General features: G+C 35.7%; 1 protein-coding gene across 4 annotated transcripts in view; it reads right to left on the reverse strand.

Moving 5' to 3' along the window:
• PLPPR5 (phospholipid phosphatase related 5) overlaps positions 1–20,224 on the reverse strand; it is a 124,976-nt gene that overhangs the window by 11,899 nt on the left and 92,853 nt on the right. For 2 of the 4 annotated variants that reach the window (XM_036883882.2, XM_057500457.1), the window contains exon 5: positions 18,222–18,341. In XM_036883882.2, the coding sequence (XP_036739777.1) occupies positions 18,222–18,341 (120 nt within the window). Of the gene's footprint in view, positions 1–18,206; positions 18,342–20,224 lie in introns of all 4 variants that reach the window. The other 2 variants (XM_036883881.2, XM_036883879.2) reach the window with 1 other exon arrangement.

Consider the following 20,224-nt stretch of genomic DNA (forward strand, 5'->3'; position numbering starts at 1 on the left):
TTTAAAGGCTCTCCAGATGATTCTAATGTGAGGCCATTACTGAAAACTACTGTTTCAGAAGCTCTGCAGGCCCAACTAGATCCAGGCCAACTGCTGGATCCATATTCAAATCACCTGAAATACCCAATACACTACAGATCCCCAGGCCTACTGGATCAGAATCTCTGGGAACGCATCCCAGAAATTTGACCTTTTTGCAAGTGCTGCATGTAATATAAAAGGATTCCCTTTGCCACCATTCTGAGATGCTTAAAGGTGTGGAAAAATGATTAGTTTGTAATGTAAGTATTGTCAGGTACATAAAATCAATTATTTATTTAAATGCTATATTTCTCTGGTAAAAAGAGCATTGCTTAAAAAAGCAGTAATCCTGAATGATTCTCCAAAAAATAAAATATTTCTGTTCAGAACTTACCTACCCAAGGTACAACTTCACATTGTATTTATTCCTTGTTTAGAGTTCAGTGCATAAAGGTGTTGGGAGCACCTGTAGTAAAGACTTGTGGTTCACTTGTGGAGAAAGTGAAGGTTCCTATTGCCAGGATTTTCACCTGGCCCTGGTTGGCACACTCACTACCCAGAGACAAGACTGGAGTGGTGGAAGCACTGAGGACAGAGACTGAGATGGCAGTGGGGGCAGAGAGGCCCAGAGGCAGAGATCAGCTTGCTGCATGCAGATTTGCTCTGAGTGGACAAAACTCTAGTGATTGGCCTGCCACTGTGTGAATAAAGTTTGGTATAAACCCTTCCACCCCAAGAACATTCCATTGTCATTTTTGATCTCATTGAATTCATAGTGAACTTGCCCAGGGCTGAAACCCACTGGCAAGATACACTTTAACTCAGTGTTTCCCAATGTATTAACAGGCAACTCATAAGTCTATTAATCTTGATGTGTTTATGTATTTGATGGATGTGGGTATACATGTACTCTCTTTGAAATTTCTTAACTTCCTTAACTCTAACAACCTGCCCACCATTTTGCTCCTTTTCAATTCTATTTCCTTTACACTCATTCTGGAACCCCACCTGTGGGGAAAATGGAAGTTCCTCTAACCAGGATCCTTACCTGACCCTAAGCTATTTGATGACATAATTGGCCTACTGCTAGGCTAATGCTTACACACCTGTAGGCAATGAGTTATTGCTGAATGAGTCATGAGTCTCTATATTAAGAGCTCTACCCCAGTGCTCTGGGCAAAGAGAGGTGGAGGTAGATTGTGGACCTGCAGACTGCTGGAGGCACATGTGATCCTAATGCTCAACCCACCACTGTGAGAATAAAGCTGGGCATAAACCCTTTTACCCCAAAATGTTCCATTGTTGTTTCTCAGTCTCACTGAATCTGTAGTGAACTAGCCCAGGGCTGAAACCCTCAGGTAAGACATTGCCTAAACATTCTTAAATGGCATCCCCAAGTCTCTAGCCCCTGTACTCTTACCTGCATCCTCCCCTTAGAGGATGTTGCAAGATTGCTAAGTCTGGCTAGGTCCTCCTTTATATGCTCCTCTAGCACAGAGGGGCTCCGTTCTGTATTTGCTTATAACGTTATCTATCTTCCCACTAGACTGTAAGCTCATGAGTCCTGGGAAATGTACAGTACTTCTTAGTTGATATTTGTTACGTGTTTCATATATTACAAATCTAATTACAAATAAAACTTTACATAACAAATGGTAAAAAAGGTATCTCATCCATTAATTGTTTCCATGCCTTATTTCATACCATTGTTTTAATCTAACTAATTGGCTTATTACATTTCTTTCTACCTTTTTAAAATTCTACTTGACAGAGAAGAATCAGAGCATGTGGGTAATGGATCACGTGTATGATAAATTCTTATACAACCAGGAGCTGATTAAAACTCCTCACTTAAAAGTTGCCTTTTTTCACAAAGAGGTACCAATCAGTAAAAATATGGACGAACTACATCATGACTGAAAATGGTAAGTGCCGGGAGCCATGCTACTCAAGCTGTGTAGCGAAGCTCAGGCTGGAAGAAGACCCCCACAAAGCAGGGGCCTTCACAGCTGGCTCCCCCTATTACCCACCTTGATTTTTCTTTTTTTATTATACTATTGGCTTTGCTTTCACCTGCATTTTTTGCTAAGGGTTAACTAACCTTTGCTGAGCAGTGTGGAAAAGATGAAAACATAAGCTTCCCAGAAGCTTTTCAAGACAGTGCTCCTGAAGAATGGAACACGCAGGGGCCAGATGGCGATCTTGGCATAAAGTACCGAAACCTACTGTTAGTTAGTCAAACATTGACCACCCCATTTCCACTGAGATTACCCCCCCTTTTTTATTATTACAATGCTAGTGAAACTAGTGATGGAAAGTTTTCTAGAAATAGAGTTATGAGAGAATGTTGAATAGAATAACCCTGTCTGACAATTAATCTTCTCATGTTTTCTTCCCTCTGCTACTTCTATAGTTTTTTTTTCTTCTTTCCTAATTACAGCCATTTACTAAACTTTGTGTCTTATATGTGAGATTAACAAATACCATAGTTTTCCAGGAAGTAAAGATACCTCAAGACAAGTGCTGGGCATAGAAGCCACGGAACATAAATCTGCAAAGAAGTGAAAAACTAACCTTTTCAAAGAATATTACTTCTCTCTCACTTACCAGCTTTACATCTCCCTGTATGGCCCCATAAGATGGCTGGTTAGCCAGAGACGGGTAAGATTCCTCAAGGGAGGAACAACCTAAGACAGGCACAATCACAGGGGGTCATCAGGTGAGAAAATGGGGGTCAACAGAGGTGAGGCTTAGAACCTCATCCCCCCAGTTTTGAGAGAAATTGTCTACACCCGTGGATGTTTTGTTGCCCTTGTTCGGCTTGGATTAATACCTAGTCTGTAGGCACAGACCTGATCATCTACACTTGCCTTCTTACAGCACTAAATCATGCTTTCTATCTATATCTTGCATCTACCTACTACTTTAGCATTTTATTAGAAACGTAAAGGAGAAAATGTGAGATTCATATATAAAGTATAAAAATCAAATGAATCATCATACATCATATTTGACTTGATTGTTTATAGTTTAAGGTTTGTAGTTAAAACAGAAACAGTTTCTATGATATGAATGCCCTTGCATTGTTCACCATGTAAGAACTTGTTTAGTCCCTGCAGTAGTGGAGTCACGGAGACCTGTGTAGCATATGTCAGGGAGATTTTGGTATCCACACAGACGAAAGAGAAATGTAGATAAGAAGGGGAACTTTAGTTTGCTGCCTACTGTGCCCTATAAAGGGGTATAAGGTGAAAATATGAGTTTATGATTTTAGATTGATTATAAATTTATTAAAGCTGCTAAGAATATTTTTGTGGGAAAGAATCCTAGCTAAGTGTGGCACTAGGTGACCTGTATTTCACCCTGAGCTGATAGACTCCATAGTCGCTGCTACATACTGCACGCTCCTACAGTCACATGCACTACTTAGAAACTGCGTTGCATAGAAACGTAAAACACAATAGAGTCCATGTTGATAGGAAAAGTTTCAGTCAAGGAACAGAAAAACAATCACCTGTCTAATGCTTGACCAACCATGAATAGATGAGAAAGAAAAAGAAAGGAAAAAGCTTGCCTATACCTATTAATCAACTGCCTATACCAATTAATCTACAGAATAAAAAATAATCATATCCTTGTGCAAAATGGTATAAATAAAGCTGTCATCAGCACTTTGTCGAGAGACCGCCTCCATTTGACTCTGGGTCCTGTCTCTCCGTGTGCCGACTCCGTCTCACCCTTTTGGGCTTCACCGCCCCCCCCCACTGGAGCTGGACTCCAGCAGATAAGGGCAATTAGCCATGATGTAGATAGATACTTTGGAAAATTTTGTGATAAATATGGGACATATTTGGAAATGAAAATGGGAAATGGAGAATTCTTGTTTCAGAACACAAACCAGTTGTGTGACCTAGGGCAAGTTATTTAACCTCTGTCTTCTTATCTGTAAAACAAATATAATCAGACATCCTCAAATGATTTCTATAAACACAAAAATGGTATTTTATGTTTATACAAATTAAATATTTATCACTTCAGAGTGCAAACTCATAATCACTGTGCCATACAATATTACACAATTATATTGGAAAAGTACTAACCCATATAAATTAACCATTATCTTTATTAGGCATTGAGGATTACTTCCACTTCCAGTTTCCCACAACTATAAATGATATTTTATGTGAAGGTCTTTGCATAATTCCAGACACATGTTAAGTTCTCACTAAGGATTAGCTTTTATTGTCATGCTTGATGTGATTATTACTTTTATTGCTCTGTAACCATATCTGGGATACACTGTTATGTGAACAAAAGCAGGGCCCAGAAAAGAACATCCAGGGAGATCATGTACTACACGTACCCATACTATAGAAATGGAGTCTTCAACGATATTTCAGGAAAAAAGTGACTACTGTGGTGGGATATGGATATTTCCCATTTGTTTTTGATTTGCTTATTTGGATTTCAAATTTTAAACAATAAGCATGAATTTGTTGTTGGTTCTTTAACAGAAACCACAAACAAAAAAAAGCATGATTGTTTCCTAAGACTGTGAATGGGTTCATTGTTTATCTTCTTGGTCTTAGTCAAATAAAATTTTACTTTTTTTTCTACAAAAAATGTTTATAGTGTCAAGGTCCTTCTGATTAATTTTGAAAACCTCAACAATGTCTTTTCGATGGTTCACCACTTGGGAATAAACCTGAGAGAAGATGGGGATGAATGGGTGTGAGCAGTTTCCCATGTATAACTATGGATTCACTGGGAATGATTTTGTAATCCTTCATTGTTTTATCCTCTCCTTAAAAATGATTGCAGGGTAGACTCACAGACACTGAGAAGTAACTGGTGGTTGGGGTGGGTGGGTGGAGAGAGTGAGGGGGATAAAAGGGCACAAAAGTTCTGTCATAATATAAGTTGGTCACTGGGATAGTAGTAGGTCATGGAGAATGTAGTCAGTGATTCTGTAACATCTTCCTATGTTGACAGACAGTAACTGCATTAGTTGGGGGTGAAGATTTACTAATGTGGATAACTGTTGAACCATTGTGTTGTATACTTGAAAACAATAGATAAGATTGTATATCAACTGTATTTCAATAAAAAATAAAATAAATAAAAATAAAAATGACTGCCAGAATCATATAAAGATGCAGTCATTAACATTATATTTATTCACACAAATAAGAAAGAGCTTGTCTATATTATAAGGTAATTTATTAAAAAGGCACTTTTATAAAAGACTTGTTAGGTAGCTGAAAAAATATATCTGACTTTTGTTCTTTGTATAGTATAATTTATAAATAGTGTGGAAAAATAAATACCTAATAGAAGTGAGCACAAATAAGAAAAATGACATATGGCAAGAAATAACAGAATGTGCTAGTTTTTTAACATAAAATGCTGATGACTGTTGGAATTTTTAAGCTTCCATTTTGACTGATGTTTTTAAGCAAAATTAAATTTGATAAATGAGAACACAGTACAGCATGTATTTACTTAAAATTTCATAATTGCTCAAGCTTACACTAGGAAGAAATGCCTAAAACATGAACATACTTAGTTGCACTAATTATTCTAATATCTGATTGCTAATAAAGTTGTTTTGACAAGGTCCTATGTAACATTTAGGTTACAGTTCAGCAGCTCTGTTAAACAAAGATTTACATTATAGAAAGGCAACTGAATCTTAAATAGATTGCCATAGTTATTCATGCACAATATTCTGAATCCTCAAAGGAATGTATCACAGAGAGCACAGTAATGTATAATAGTTGTCTTGGCAAGAAACCACAGGATTGTTTTGCTGTTGCTATGACACTAATGTATGCACCATTTTATACTATTATATTTTCTGCCACATGTCCTAGTATGACATAGACAATCTGTAAAGTCTTTTAAGTCTGTGAAATATATCTATAGGGGTATACAGTCTGAAATAAAACAGGAATCATTATTGTGGCAGGAGGGAACTAACTTGTGTTAACCACCTACTATGTGTCAGAAAGCTTATTTGTGATCTGTTAATTCCAAATACCTTACAAAGAACCATTATGTTACTGTATCAATACTTCAGGTAAGGATAAGTAATTTGTCTAATCTCACTTAGTTATTATGCAGCAAAATAGGTTTAAACCCAGGATTTCCAGTTGCAAAAGCCTGGCTCTCCATCCACACCTCAGTCTCACTCTACCTAAATTTCAGCTCAGGCTTTGTCTTGCCTCTTGTGATTTTATAATTTGCAAAACAGTAAATGCAAAGGTAAATGCAGATGCTATGCTGGGTCGTCATGAATTCCCTCAGAATTTTCCTATCCAGATAATTTTCCTCTGCAATTACCATGGAAATTAAACATGATCATTTCTATCTGTAATAGCATACTCATTATGACATTTCCAGATTTTTGGAACTGTCATCACTGCTTACCATTTTCACCAGGTGATGCTACTGTTACTCAGGGTATGTTTTACACTATGAGCTTTTTGGGTAGTACAGGATAGTGAAAAGACCCTTGCCTTAAGTACAAAACTGTAATCTTGTAAATCATTCCTATCATGACCTTCCCTTTATTTTTTTTGGCAAGAAGGAATTCCTTTTGTTTCAATTGATTAGATCACCTAAACCTAAGAAAAAATAATGCCTAGGTAGATTAAAAAAAGAAAAATTCCTTAAAAAGCAGTTTTTAATTCTTGGCTGTATCCACTAAGTTAATGCTCAAAGTTATCCCAAGTTAGTCAGAAATAGCTACAGTTCCCTGTTCTGTTTGTCTTAATAAAGCTTTGTAGGTAGTGATTCTTCTTAGAACTATGGAAAATATCCCATTTTCTATTAAATCCCATCCATTTTTTAATTTACTTTTAAATATTTCTGTTGTCTTGCCAGATAAAATACTCCTTTCTTTAGATTTTTTGTATGGCATCAGTTAAAACTGATAACACACACGCAGTCATTATTTGTGTATACTTACCTATGCAAATCTGAATGCCAACATTCTACCTGAGAGTGAGAATAAGCAGGGGAAAAGAGAGAAGGACAAGAGTGAGCAGTGCTTTGCTGATGCAGTGATGCAGCAGGACCAGGAAGGATCTCTGCAAGGAATGTCAGTGTACTCCTTACATTATTAGTTACGGACAAAAGAAATCTCTGAAGAGAGGAGAATAAAATGCCACAGATGAAAGATCAGTAGGTTTCTTGGGGTACAATTTTCTTAGTGACACCCTGACTAGCAGTTAGCCCTTTTTTTTTTACTGTAAACCATTGGCATGGTTAGATAACTCCTGCTGTAGACTGAATGCTTGCATCCCCCCAAAATTCAGTGTTAAAACTGAACTCCCAACATGATGGCATTTGGAAGTGATTAGTTCATGAGGGCTTCAGCCTCATGAGTGGGATTCCTGCCCTTAAAAAAGAGACTATGGGAGCGCCCTCTGCCTTCCACCATGTGAGGACACAGGAAGTGAGCCCTCAGCAGACACTGAATTTCCTGGAACCTTAATCTTGGACTTCTCAGCCTCTAGAACAGTAAGAAATTAATTTCTATTCTTTGTAAGCCACATAGGTTATGATACTTTGTTACATAGGCAATACAGACTAAGAAGACTCCACTGATCAGAATCAGCACCTGACTGAAAACAGACTTTGCAAATGATGCCTGGTCAGTCCAAATGGCATAATAAGGCTGTGTGATCTTTATCATTTTTGTGGATTTTTACAATAGCTTCCCAGGTTAGTTTTAGTTTAATTTTGTTTTGTTTTGTTCTGGTGTTGCTTTCCTTCAGTTGAAATTTTGAAAATGCTGTTTCTTAAACTCCTTAATGGCTCCCCATTGCTTACAGGGCAAAAACTGACTTCTTAAGTGTCTCATAAAAGACCCTTCATGAATTCTCATGTAAGTGACAGGGACTGTGAAAAGATAAACAAAGGTGGCAAAGCTTTAGCTAGTCTCACCAAGCAGAAAAAAAGTGCTCAAATAAGTAAAATCAGAAATGAAAGGGGAGACATTACAACTGCTACCACAAACATACATTGGCCCATAAGACACTACTATAAACAATTAAATGCCAACAGATTGGACAACCTGAAGAAAAGGTTGAATTTCTAGAAACATACAACCTTCCAAGACTGAATCATGAAGAAATAGAAAACCTGAACAGAGCAATTTGTAGTAAGGACATTGAGTCAGTAATTAAAAACCTCCTAACAAACAAAAGTCTTGGACCAACAGCTATACTGTTGAGTTCTACCAAACATTCAAATACCAATCCTTCTCAAACTCCTACAAAAAACAAGAGGAAGAGATACTTCCAATCTCATTTTAAGAGGCCAGCATTACCCTGACATGAAAACCAGAAAGGGATACCACAAGAAAAGAAAATTATAGGCCAATATTCCTGACAAGCATAGATGTAAAAATCCTCAATAAAATACAAGCAAACCAAATTCAACAATGCATTAAAAGGATCACATACCATGATCAAGCAGGATTTATCCTGGGGATGCAAGATAACTCACATTCCACAAATCAATCAATGTGATACACCACATTAACAAAATTATTGATAAAAATCATATGATCATCTCAGTAGATGCAGAAAAAGCATTTGACAAAATTCAATATACATTCATGATAAAACTCTCAACAAAATGGGGATAGAGGGATTGTACCTCAGCATAATAAAGATCACATGCTTGGACAAGCCCACAGCTGACATCATGCTCCATGGTGAAAAGTTCAAAGCTTTTCCTCTAAAATAAGGATGAAGACAAGGATGCCCACTCTCACCACTTATATTCAACATAGTAATGGAAGTCCTAGACAGAGCAATTAGGCAAGTAAAAGAAATAAAAGGCGTCTAAATTGGAAAGGAAGAAGTAAAACCATTTCACGATGTCATGACATTACATATAGAAAACCCTAAAGACTCCCATCAAAAAACTGCTAAAACTAATAAACAAATTCAGTAACGTTGCAGGATACAAAGTCAATATACAAAAATCTGTTGTATTTCTATACACTAATAACAAACTATCAAAAAGAGAAATCAGTGGAACAGAATAGAGGGCCTGGAAGTAAACCTACACACATAGTGTCAGTTGATATACAACAAAAGAGACAAGAATATACAATGGGGAAAGGACAGTCTCTTCAATAATGGTGTTGGAAAACCTGGGCTGCCACATGAACAGAAAGAAACTTGACCACTATCTTACATCATACACAACAATCAACTCAAAGTGGTGTAATGACTTGAATGTAAGACCTGAAACCACAAAACTCCTGGAAGAAAATACGAGTAGTAAGCTACTTGACATTGACTATAGTGATCATTTGTTAGATCTGACTCCAAAAGCAAAGGCAACAGAATCAAAAATAAACAAATAGGATTACATCAAACTAAAAAGCTTCTGCACAGCAAGTAAATCACCAACAAAATGAAAAGGCAACCTACTAAATAGGAGGAAATATATACACAAATAATGTATTTGATAAGGGGTCAATATACAAAATATATAAAGAACTCATACAACTCAATAGCAAAAAAACAACTAATTAAAAAATGGGCAGAATATCTGAATAGACACTTTTCCAAAGAAGACATACAGATGGCCAGCAGGCACATGAAAAGATGTCAACATCACTAATCATCAGGGAAATGCAAACTACAACTATAATGAGGTTATCACTTCATACCTGTTGGAATAACTATTATCAAAATGACAAGAAATAACAAGTGTTGTTAATGATGTGTAGAAAAGATAAACTTTGTGCACTGTTGGTGGGAATGTAAATTGGTGAAGTCACTGTAGAAAGCAATATGGAGGTTTCCTGAAAAATTAAAACAAGAACTACCATATGATCCACCAATTCCAATTCTGGTATTTATCTGAAGAAAAACTAACTTGAAAAGTTATACACACCCCATGTTCACTGCAGGATTACTTACAGTAGCCAAGATATGTAAACAACCTAAGTGTCCATTGATGGATGAATGGATAAACAAAATGTGGTATGTATACATATGATGGAATATTACTCAGCCATAAAAGCCCCAAATCTTGCCATTTGCAACAACATGGATGGGCCATGAGGGCACTGTGCTAAGTGAAATACGTCAGACAGAGAAAGACAAATACCATATGATCTCACTTATATGTGGACTCTAAAAAAGTAAAAAGACAAAGCTCATAAATACAGAGAACAGGTTGGTGGGTGTCAGGCATGGATGGGTGGGTGAAATGGGTGAAGCGAGTAAAAAGGTACAAACTTCCAGTTATAAAATAAGTCATGAGGACATAATATACAACATGGTGACCATAGTTAATAATATGTCCTCATCATAAGAAAAATATTTGTAGCTATGTATGGTGACAGATACTAACTGGACTTATTGTGATGATTATTTCACAATGTACACAAATACTGAATCATTTTTTTGTACATCTGAATCTAATATAATGTTATATGTCAATTATACCTCCGTAAAAAAAAGAAAGGGAAAAAAGGTGACAGAGAATGCTTTTTCATGTATTTATTTCCCACTTGTATTTTATCTCTAATAATTTGCATATTCATGAACTTTACCCATTTTTCAATTTTGGGTTTTATACATGACAGACATCAACCTTTTCATATGTATGTTGTTTACATATATATTTTGTAACTGGCCATTTAAAGTGGTTTTTAATCCTTCTTTATAATTTTTATTTTTAAAATTGCTTGAACATATATTTTGTTAATTAGCAATGCTAAGAATGAAACAATACTGGATCCCCCCTTTTTAAACTCTGGCAGTTTTCATACTTTTACACTTTTGTTGGTATTATCTAGGATTTCTGTCTCATTTTGTTACTGTTTTCTTTTCATTTTTAATATGTTTGCTTTATATAAATTTTGTCATTTAGCACTGCTTGTCTTGCTGTATTTCCCATAATCAATTCCATTTGATCTTTTATTTAAATGCTTTCCATTCTTTTTGCCAATTCATTTACATCAAGACTTGCTCAATATGAAAGTTCTAGATCTTGGTATATTGCTCAGTTAGCTGGTAACACCTTCTGATACCTTTTCATGAGTAATATAATTCCTGAATTCTTGCATATCTGACATTTTATCGTTATCCTAAAACTTAAATGACATTTTGGGTGGGAATATAATTCTTTTGTTATAAAGTTATTCCTAGAAAATTCTGAAGATACTACTCCACTCCATTTTGGCATCTAATGTCACGAAGGAAGAATTCTGAGGCCAGCACATTGTCAGTCTTGGTAATCTACTTTTTCTGCCTTGGTGTGTATATTAGTTTTGCACTAGGTATACTATAGTATAACCTCAAAAGCTCCATGGCTTCCAACAACATATACATATTTCTTCCTCATACTACATGCTGGCAATCAAGTTCTATGGATCTGCTCCAGGCTACAGGTTGGATGCTCATCTACCTTCCATGTACTCTGAATGTGGGACCCAGACTGAAGGAGCAACCCCCATCTGGAACATGGCAAAGCCTCTCAATGTCTCTACAAATTTCTGATTGATGGAGTATATGTCAGGTTCATTTACACATCATTGACCAAGTCTGAAATAATTGGAACAGTAAGGATACTCTGCCTAAGGGAGTGGGTAATTAATCATTCAGAACAATACTACCATCTACAATAGAATTTATAGGTCTCTTTCTTCAGTATTGATATTCATAAGCTTCACTGAGAAATACCTATGTTCTAGTACATATTTTAATTTTACCTTGTATCTCTTTAACCCTTCTTGCCTAAAAGTATTTATTTAAAGGAAAAGTCTCCTGAATATTGCTTTAGCTCCATTTGTCCTTTTCTTCAAGATCTATAATGATTCATATGCCAAGCTTCTATGGTATGTCTTCCATGTCTATTACCTTTTCTCAGATCCATTTTATTCTTTAGCTCTTTTACTACATATGCTGAAACCTGACCTTAATATTACGGATTTGACTTTCTCCATGTGGATTTTGTTCTTCATGGTTTTTAGTATTGGTTTTAATTCTGCAATGACATTATTTGTTTTTCTACATTAGTTTCTTAATTGTGCCATTGTGCCACCAATCCTTTATATTTTGTTCCATGTATTTTCTTTAATCTCCTTGACAGTGGAAAAGACATGCTATCTACAATAAGTTTAATTAAATTTCTTACAGTTAACCTTTTTATCAAAAACATATTCTAACTCTTGAAATATATCTGTCTCTTTCAACTGTGTCATGAAATCATTTTAAAGGATTTAAGCAATTGTCCTGATTATTTATATTTGAATCGGGATAGATTTAGCTCAGTTTATTTTCCTAAAACAAGTGGGAGAAGATTCATCAAACATCCCTTGTTTCCATGAATACTCAGGGAATCCTCCACTTAGATCTTGAGTTGAAAGCTGGAGGATGAAATTTTATGACATCACTTTGATGATTCATCAGCCTGAGGGGAATGAATGAGAGAAGAAGTTGAGGCCCTGGACATTTCCAGGAGGAGCACTTTGTTTTTATACAATTTCATTATTATGGTTGTTCAAACATTGGAAGGACTGCTATTCTGTCCAGCCTAACCTCTACCAGGTAGACAGTACAGTCATCCTGGGAAACAGCCTTTTTTCTTTTAATGAAGTTAGCTCCCGTCCCATTTTAAGGTACCCATTTGGTTGAGGAAAGGGTTTCTTCATCCAGCATGAACTCATAATAATGAGAAGTCTGATCAGCGGAAAGGTTCCTGCTTGAAGGCTTTCTTTTGCTCTGTATTTGCCTGTTTGTTAACTGTGTCTCAAATGGTGTTGGTACATGTTGCTTAATTATGCTCTAAATAGAATGGACTCATTCTTTCAGAGTTTGCTCCTATTCCTTGTCCTCACTCTTTGAAATTTGGGGGTATTACTGGGCTCCTAGAGAATTTTAGCCACTTCTGCAACACTGAACTTCTTTATTGGCAAAGACAAATTTTCATCATCTCTTGGTGACATCCTCAAACTGGATTGATACTACGTCTAACAAAATGCCTAAAATTTTACCCCACCTAGTTTTTACTCTTAGCTGTTTCTACTCTTAGTACTGATACAGCTATTATGATATTAACTCCTGCTTTACTCTTGCTAATACAGGAAATTAAGATAATGAATTTGAAAATGCTTCCACCTCCACTTCTTCAGGAAGTCAGACTTTGGTTTCATGGACTCCCAAGAGTAATTGATAGCAGCTTCCTGTGTGTGGAGGCACCCTGAAGCCAGCACCACTGAAGCTTTTGTTTGGGATGCATGCATCCTTGAAGGCAGGAGTCAGAAAAGGATGAGTTTGAAAGGACAGGTGGTGTGATCTATGAAGAAAGTTGGCTCCTTGGGGCCTTGGGTGGGTGAGAATTGTGTGGATCCTATGAATGAGAGGCAGAGTCCCAGGACAGATGGAACCTGAACTGGGGATGGCTGCAGTTATGCCAAGGGAAGCTGGGTCCTGAGCATGAAGGAAAGAAGGCATGGGAGCTACAGCAAAGATCTCCATGCCTCATCTGGCAGAGACAAAATAAACCAAACACTTTCAAAGAATCATGTGAGTCACAAGGAAAGAGCATGGGACTGAAATCACTCTGTGGAAATTTTTCCAAGGGACTTGGGATAATCTGATCATATTGGTGATCAATATAAAGAAGCATAACCAGGGCCTTCTTAGAAAGCAGGTTAAGAAAAGTGAATAATTTTTTGAAATTATAGTTATTTTAGTTGCACAATTACTCATGAATATAGCCTCATTATACAAAGAAAAAGAGAAGAGAGGGAGGGAGAAAAGAAAAAAAAAGAGAAAAGGAAGGAAACAGAGAAGGAAAGAAGGAAGGAATAAAGGGAGATAGAGCAGGAAATAGAGAAAGGAAAAAAGGAAGAAAATGAATCAGGTTCACAATTTTAGTTGCCTCCTTAAGTTGAGCAGGAAATAGAGAAAGGAAAAAAGGAAGAAAATGAATCAGGTTCACAATTTTAGTTGCCTCCTTAAGTTTAAGCATTGCTCTTAGACTGGTGTCTGTAGTTACTTTTCCCTTCTGTCTGTCTCTTTCTGTTTAATCTATGTGCTCTTTTCTATCTTACCAGAAATACCTTGTATGGTATTTTACATAACAGGCTTCATTATATACAAATTTTATGTATAGCTTAAAAAAAAACACTTTACAGTATGTATCAGAAAAATTTCCACATCTTGATTTACCTTATCCATTTTAACTGTTAAATAGTCATAATAATCCTAATTGGCAATAATTCAGGGTTTCATACCTTCCAGACACTGTTCTAAGTGCTTTATTATTAGTTTGCTGAACTCTCGTAGCAACCATTCCATGAATGAGAAAACTGAGTCACAGAGCATTTAAGTAAGCTACCCAAGGTCAAAATTGTCCAAAATTCCCAGCCAGTCTACCTCTAGAACCTGTGAGCAGAAACACTACACTATAATGTACTGGATTCCATGGTAGGAATTTGCCTAAATTAATATAATAATTCACTACTGATACACTTTTAAACTTTTCATGATCTGATACTACACCAGCTGTAACGAAGTTACTGGTAACTTAAATATTTAGTGGACATTGGGATATGATGTGCCAGTTTCCACAGATGATTAATTCTTTTCATAAAACCAAATTTAATGAATGTTCATTTACTTAGCTTTCAGAAAAATCATGACTTTTCCTCATAAACTCTGGTAATTAACTATACGACAAACTCCCTCTAATTAAGGGATAAATTGCTGGCATAAAAATAAAGAATGCTTGCATGCTATAATTACTCTGTAGCTTACAGTTTATCAAACATGTACTTTGAACATGAGGTTATATAAGCATATAGCTTCTAAAAGAAACCCTTTGCCTTCTTCACACAACACTGACAAGGAGAAAATGATAGCTTGCATAATCATGCTAAAACTACTGGCTAACAAACTTTCACACCAAGCTCTCTTGCTTTCCTCAGGGGACCATTTAAACTTTTTAAGGATCTAAGGTCATTCTTCAACTACCAATTATTAAAATCAAATCATCGGAAGTAATTTTGCATTCTCTTCTTTCCCTTTGTGAACTATGATGAAAAGCAGTATATTTACTCCAAATACTCCTTATTCCAAAGGGAACAGCTGCTATTGTGGGCGTCTCTTAAGTGACAGCCTTCCTCCCTTTCTTGTTGTTGAGCACAAATAAATATCCTCAGCAGCAGAGCTCCAAAGGGAAGCCTGAGATGAATTCCTAGCACCTCAACTTATGATCTTCTTCTGTGAGTGCAGGAGCAGACCACACAGCGCAGACAGCACCCTGCTGCCTGGGAACAGGAATGAAAAGAGCAGAGAGCAAAGTCGGAGCTCAGCAGGGTGTAAGCTAATGAACTCTGCAGGTAAAGGGAAGAATCGATTCAGGTTCAAATAATCTTTATTCCCTAACTACCAGAGTGAAAACAAAGCATGTGAATTTCTCATAAACAAAAACATTAATGAAAGAAATAAGTTAATAAACACTGATCTCTTGCAATCTATGGACTCTAATAGAATACATTTTTACCTTTGCCATTCAATAGTTGAAAACTCACTGTAAATAAAAATAAATTTACATAAATTCAGCAACAGGAATTTTTAATTATTCAACATATAGAATGATGTAAAGGTATACAAAAATATTTGACAATGTAAGGCTACTAAAGAATGCTTATGCAAATAAATATGTTAAAAAGCAAAAGACTGGGATTATTGTTCAAGTTAATTTCAGAGGTATATGAAATGAAGACTCTGTTACCCTGACCACTTTCTTGAATATGTTCAAGATCTATTCCTAAATTATGCTGCTTTCTACCTTTATTTTTATTAAAGAAGATTTAATTTTATGCATACTGTTCAGTTTTTCAAAGCATATTTTATCATATAAGCATGTATCTTGAAATATATTGTATAATTTTTCTTGGCTGCTTATCAATGATGTGGACTTTTGCAAATACCTTAGCCACTTGGCAGGTCAGTTTTCTTAACTGCACAATAGGGAAATTTATTGCATGTAATAGGGCATCAGCTAAACACTGTAGAAAAGAGAGAAAAATTATTCAGTGATTCCGAGAGGAAAGGAGTTTCTTTCTCACAACCATCTAGGCTGTGTTATGTGGACTGATCCATGAGCTCACCCAGAAACTCAGGCTGTCAAGGTGGATCGGTTTTCTTAAAACCACAAAGATTACTCCAGTCTTTACCTTTCTCCTGGCAAAAAGTGGTAGAGAATGTCCAGGACAAGAATCTTCAAAATGACAAACCAGAGATTGCACTTACTCCTTCTACCTACATTCCATTGCTCTAAACTTAGTTGCAGATGGGAAATATACACTATTAGCTGACAGTCATAGGTGTGACTAAAATTGGATTAGGGAATTCAGTTACTAAAAGGAAGAAAGGGAGAATTTTAGCAGTCTTTGCCACTATAAGGATATCAAGCTTAAAAAAATTGTTGCAAGGAGTGAAATTGCATTTGTAGAGAATAGAAGTATTTCTGTGGAATTTACATAAGCAATCAGCATAGTACTTGACACATGCAGGATGATTACTAAATGGTAGCCATTATTATTATTATTATTGTTGTTATTATTACCTTTATCCTGACCAGAATGCTTGCATTCCCTCCACAGTGTTATGAATAAGTGATTATTTAGCTATTCTCCAATCTTTATAAGAAAAGAGAACTTCATTGCCCTTAAGGAAGCCATTCCATTTTTAGAAATTTTTTTCTTTTTTCCAGACATGACTTACTGTCTTACACTTTCTTTTCTCTCACCCTCACTGTGATCTCTGAGACCATGAGGAATAAATCGCATCCCCTTGCCACACAATAGTTCTTAGATATTAAAGGGAAGCTATTGTTCCTTCCATAAATTTCCTTTTTCTTTAGTCATTTTTTGTTCCTTAGACAGTATCGCACAATCCATGACTTTGAGTCCATTCACTGTCCTGGACACATTCATTTGCTCACTTAACAAATGTTTATTCAGTGCTGAATGTTCTATCTTATCAACGTCTATCTTTAAACTACTGCCAAGCAGTCAACAGGTTTCCAAGCCGGTCTGAGCAGAGCAAAACATCAGTCCTATCATTCAAGATGTCATTTTCCCTAGGAGGGACTTAGGATCCTATTAACTCCTGGCAGCCATATCATGCTGTCAATGCATGCTGAGTGGTAAACTACTATACCCTCTGAGGTTTTATCATTTGTGCAGGTCACCTAGACCCACTTTACCCAATAGAACTTTTTAAAATCCAAAAACAAAACACCTTCTTTATTTCTAGTTAATTGTTAACTGCATCTTATTGTAATCTCTCAAGAACTTTTATTCTTTCATCCAATGTATTAATTAACCCTCACTGATCTTTAGATCATACCATCTAAACTCCTGATCAACACGTAACTGAACTGCTCATCTAAACATTGATCAAAATGTGGACATGGATGGGGCTGAGGAGAAGCCATGGGTAATCCTCTGAGCAGTCATTTAACAATTAAAAATGTGCATAACTGCATCATCATTTAATTAATATTGCCCTACTGTCAAAAGTCTCCAGAAAAGCTTTTATTAAATACCTAGCTTCCATGTTCATTGCCATGCCCAGTGAGGCCTTGACCTGCCATTCAGAGTGCTCTCTGCCTGGATCCATTCAGCCCAACCTGACCCCCAGTGCCTCAATGATTAGAACATGACTGGTGTTTTCCTGCTGCCAGATGCTTATACACAAAGATTCCTCAAAATTTACTCAGCACTGATAATGTGGCAGGCATTATACTAAGTAGTTTCTCATATAAATGGAGCATGAAAAAATGGACTCTATTTCATAAAAAAAAATGCCTATATTCTCAAATAAAATTATCTGAATATTTTTCTTATGTGTGACATGCTTGCACAGTGTTCCTTATCTTGAATCTATGGAAAAGGACAGAACATATTCCATGTATAGGTATTCAGCTTTTAGCATGAGGATTCAAAGAAATATTTTCAATGTGATAAGCATTTTTCAAAGATTATGTCTTCAGTGACTAAGTTCTTGCTAAACACCATATGAGACTCTGAGCTTGTTTCAGTAAATCAAAAATGACTCTGCAGGAACTCCCAGGAATGATCATTCATTTGCTCTAGATAACAATCACATTTTAAAATTTAACTTATGAATCACCTGTATAGATGTTACCTTTTCCAAGGGACTTTCTACTCGAGGGATACTGATCATTGGCATTTGTGCCAGATCATCCATGTGTATGTGCTCATTTTCCGGTTGTCTTCCTTTGAAATTATTTACCACACACACAACCTAAAATTCCAGGAGAAAAATACAGTTAAAGAAAAGCCATGCTCCCCACAATGATGACTCTTTTGAGTAGCTTAATAAGTCTAATCATTAAGTATTAAAATTACTTCAATATTACATGTATGTAACTTTACATCCAAATTGAGCTTGTATACATTTTGATAGTTATCCTAGTGCAAATGTACTCAAGAAAATGCATCAGTTCATATGTAGCTCAGTTAATAATGACAATTTTATTATTCCAAAATTTTCATTTAGTTAGGTTACAGACAATGCTCAAATCAATCCAAAAATAACATCATAACCTTATAAAAATTCACAGCAAGCTAACCTTTCCCTAATGTGGCTAACCTACAATTTAATTTAAATGCTAATTATTTCCCATTGCTTCAAAATCATTACATTCATAACAAGCCTTCTACAATTGACACTTTCAAATTTAGTAGCATCCCTTTAATAAACCTAGTCTATTGCCTATTATCATATCCCATATATACTTGGCCTTTCAACAACAGTTTCCTGGGCTACTATTGAAATAGTAGACCTTTTACATAAAAGAAATTGACTCTTGTTTCAATTGATTATATCCCAGATATGACAAAATTTGAACTAAACCAGAGGTTCTCATATGCTAATGTGCATAAAAATAAAGTTCTGGCACTGCTAAAAATGCATATTCCTAACCCCCCCCTTAAAGATTCTGATTTTGTAGATGAAAGATGGGGCCCAGGAGTAGCCACTTTTAAAATGCATTCCAGAAGCTTCTGACGCATGTGGATCATACTTCAAGAAATAATGAATTAAAACAACATAGGAAAATTACTTATTATTCACTTATATTAACTAGTAACTAAGATATTCTTAAATATAAGTTTTATATTCTATTATCAAACCAAAATGTAGAGCTTACTTGCAGTTATAGCCTAACATTCATTTTTTAAAAATAAATGCTTCATATATAATTATACATTTACATTGTATATTTTCACAAATGCTCCATTGGAAAGCCTTTTCTTTGGTAGGGCTCATTATGAAATATTTTCAAAGACCAATTAGACCTTGGTTATTCTTCTGTTTTTAAATAAAATTTACACATCTCCAAGATAATAACACACACTGTGAGATTTTATCCCAGAAAAGTATTTCCTTGAAAATTGTTATAAACGTATTATCCTTCCACTTTCCTGAATAATTACAGATCAAAGCATAGATCAAAAGCCTGATAATTTGACACCTCAGCTTTTTAACTGCCATGAATATCTTTGAAGTAAGGGATTGGTCATAGTTTGGAGATGATGCCCCTCACAAAAGATTAATAGATAGTGATTACTCTAGAGCAAGGGTTAGCAAATTTAGTCTGTAATGGACAGATAGTAAATATTTGCACAGTAACTACTCAACTCTGCTATCTTGATGTGAAAACAGCCATAGACAACTCATAAGTGAATGGGTATGTAAGTGTTCCAATATAACATTTTTTACATAATCAGGCAGCGGGCCAAACTTCATTTATAGGCTGCAGTTTGCCAACTGACCACTGCCTAGAATACAAAGGATATAATCAAGAATGTTGGCCAACAACAACACAAGCAAGTAGTTTCACACCCATTTCATAAAGTGTACATAAACATACACACACATTTTCCTTTTCTTTAATATTATAATAATGGAAAATTGAGCAGATGTAAAAAAAACAATTTGCTATAAAGTCTTCTGAAGTTGAATTTGTTGAAATTTGTTGAAATGAAATAACTATCCATATTGACATAGAAATCATGAGATGAAGAAAAGTTCATCTAGAGTTAATATGGGCTTCTGAAATTAGTATAATTGCTTTTTATATTCCTTAGGTTTAGAAAACTCTTTGAAAGGTTATATCAGTTATA

The sequence above is a fragment of the Manis pentadactyla genome, chromosome 4 (genome assembly GCF_030020395.1).
Source record: "Manis pentadactyla isolate mManPen7 chromosome 4, mManPen7.hap1, whole genome shotgun sequence".
NCBI lineage: Eukaryota > Metazoa > Chordata > Mammalia > Pholidota > Manidae > Manis > Manis pentadactyla.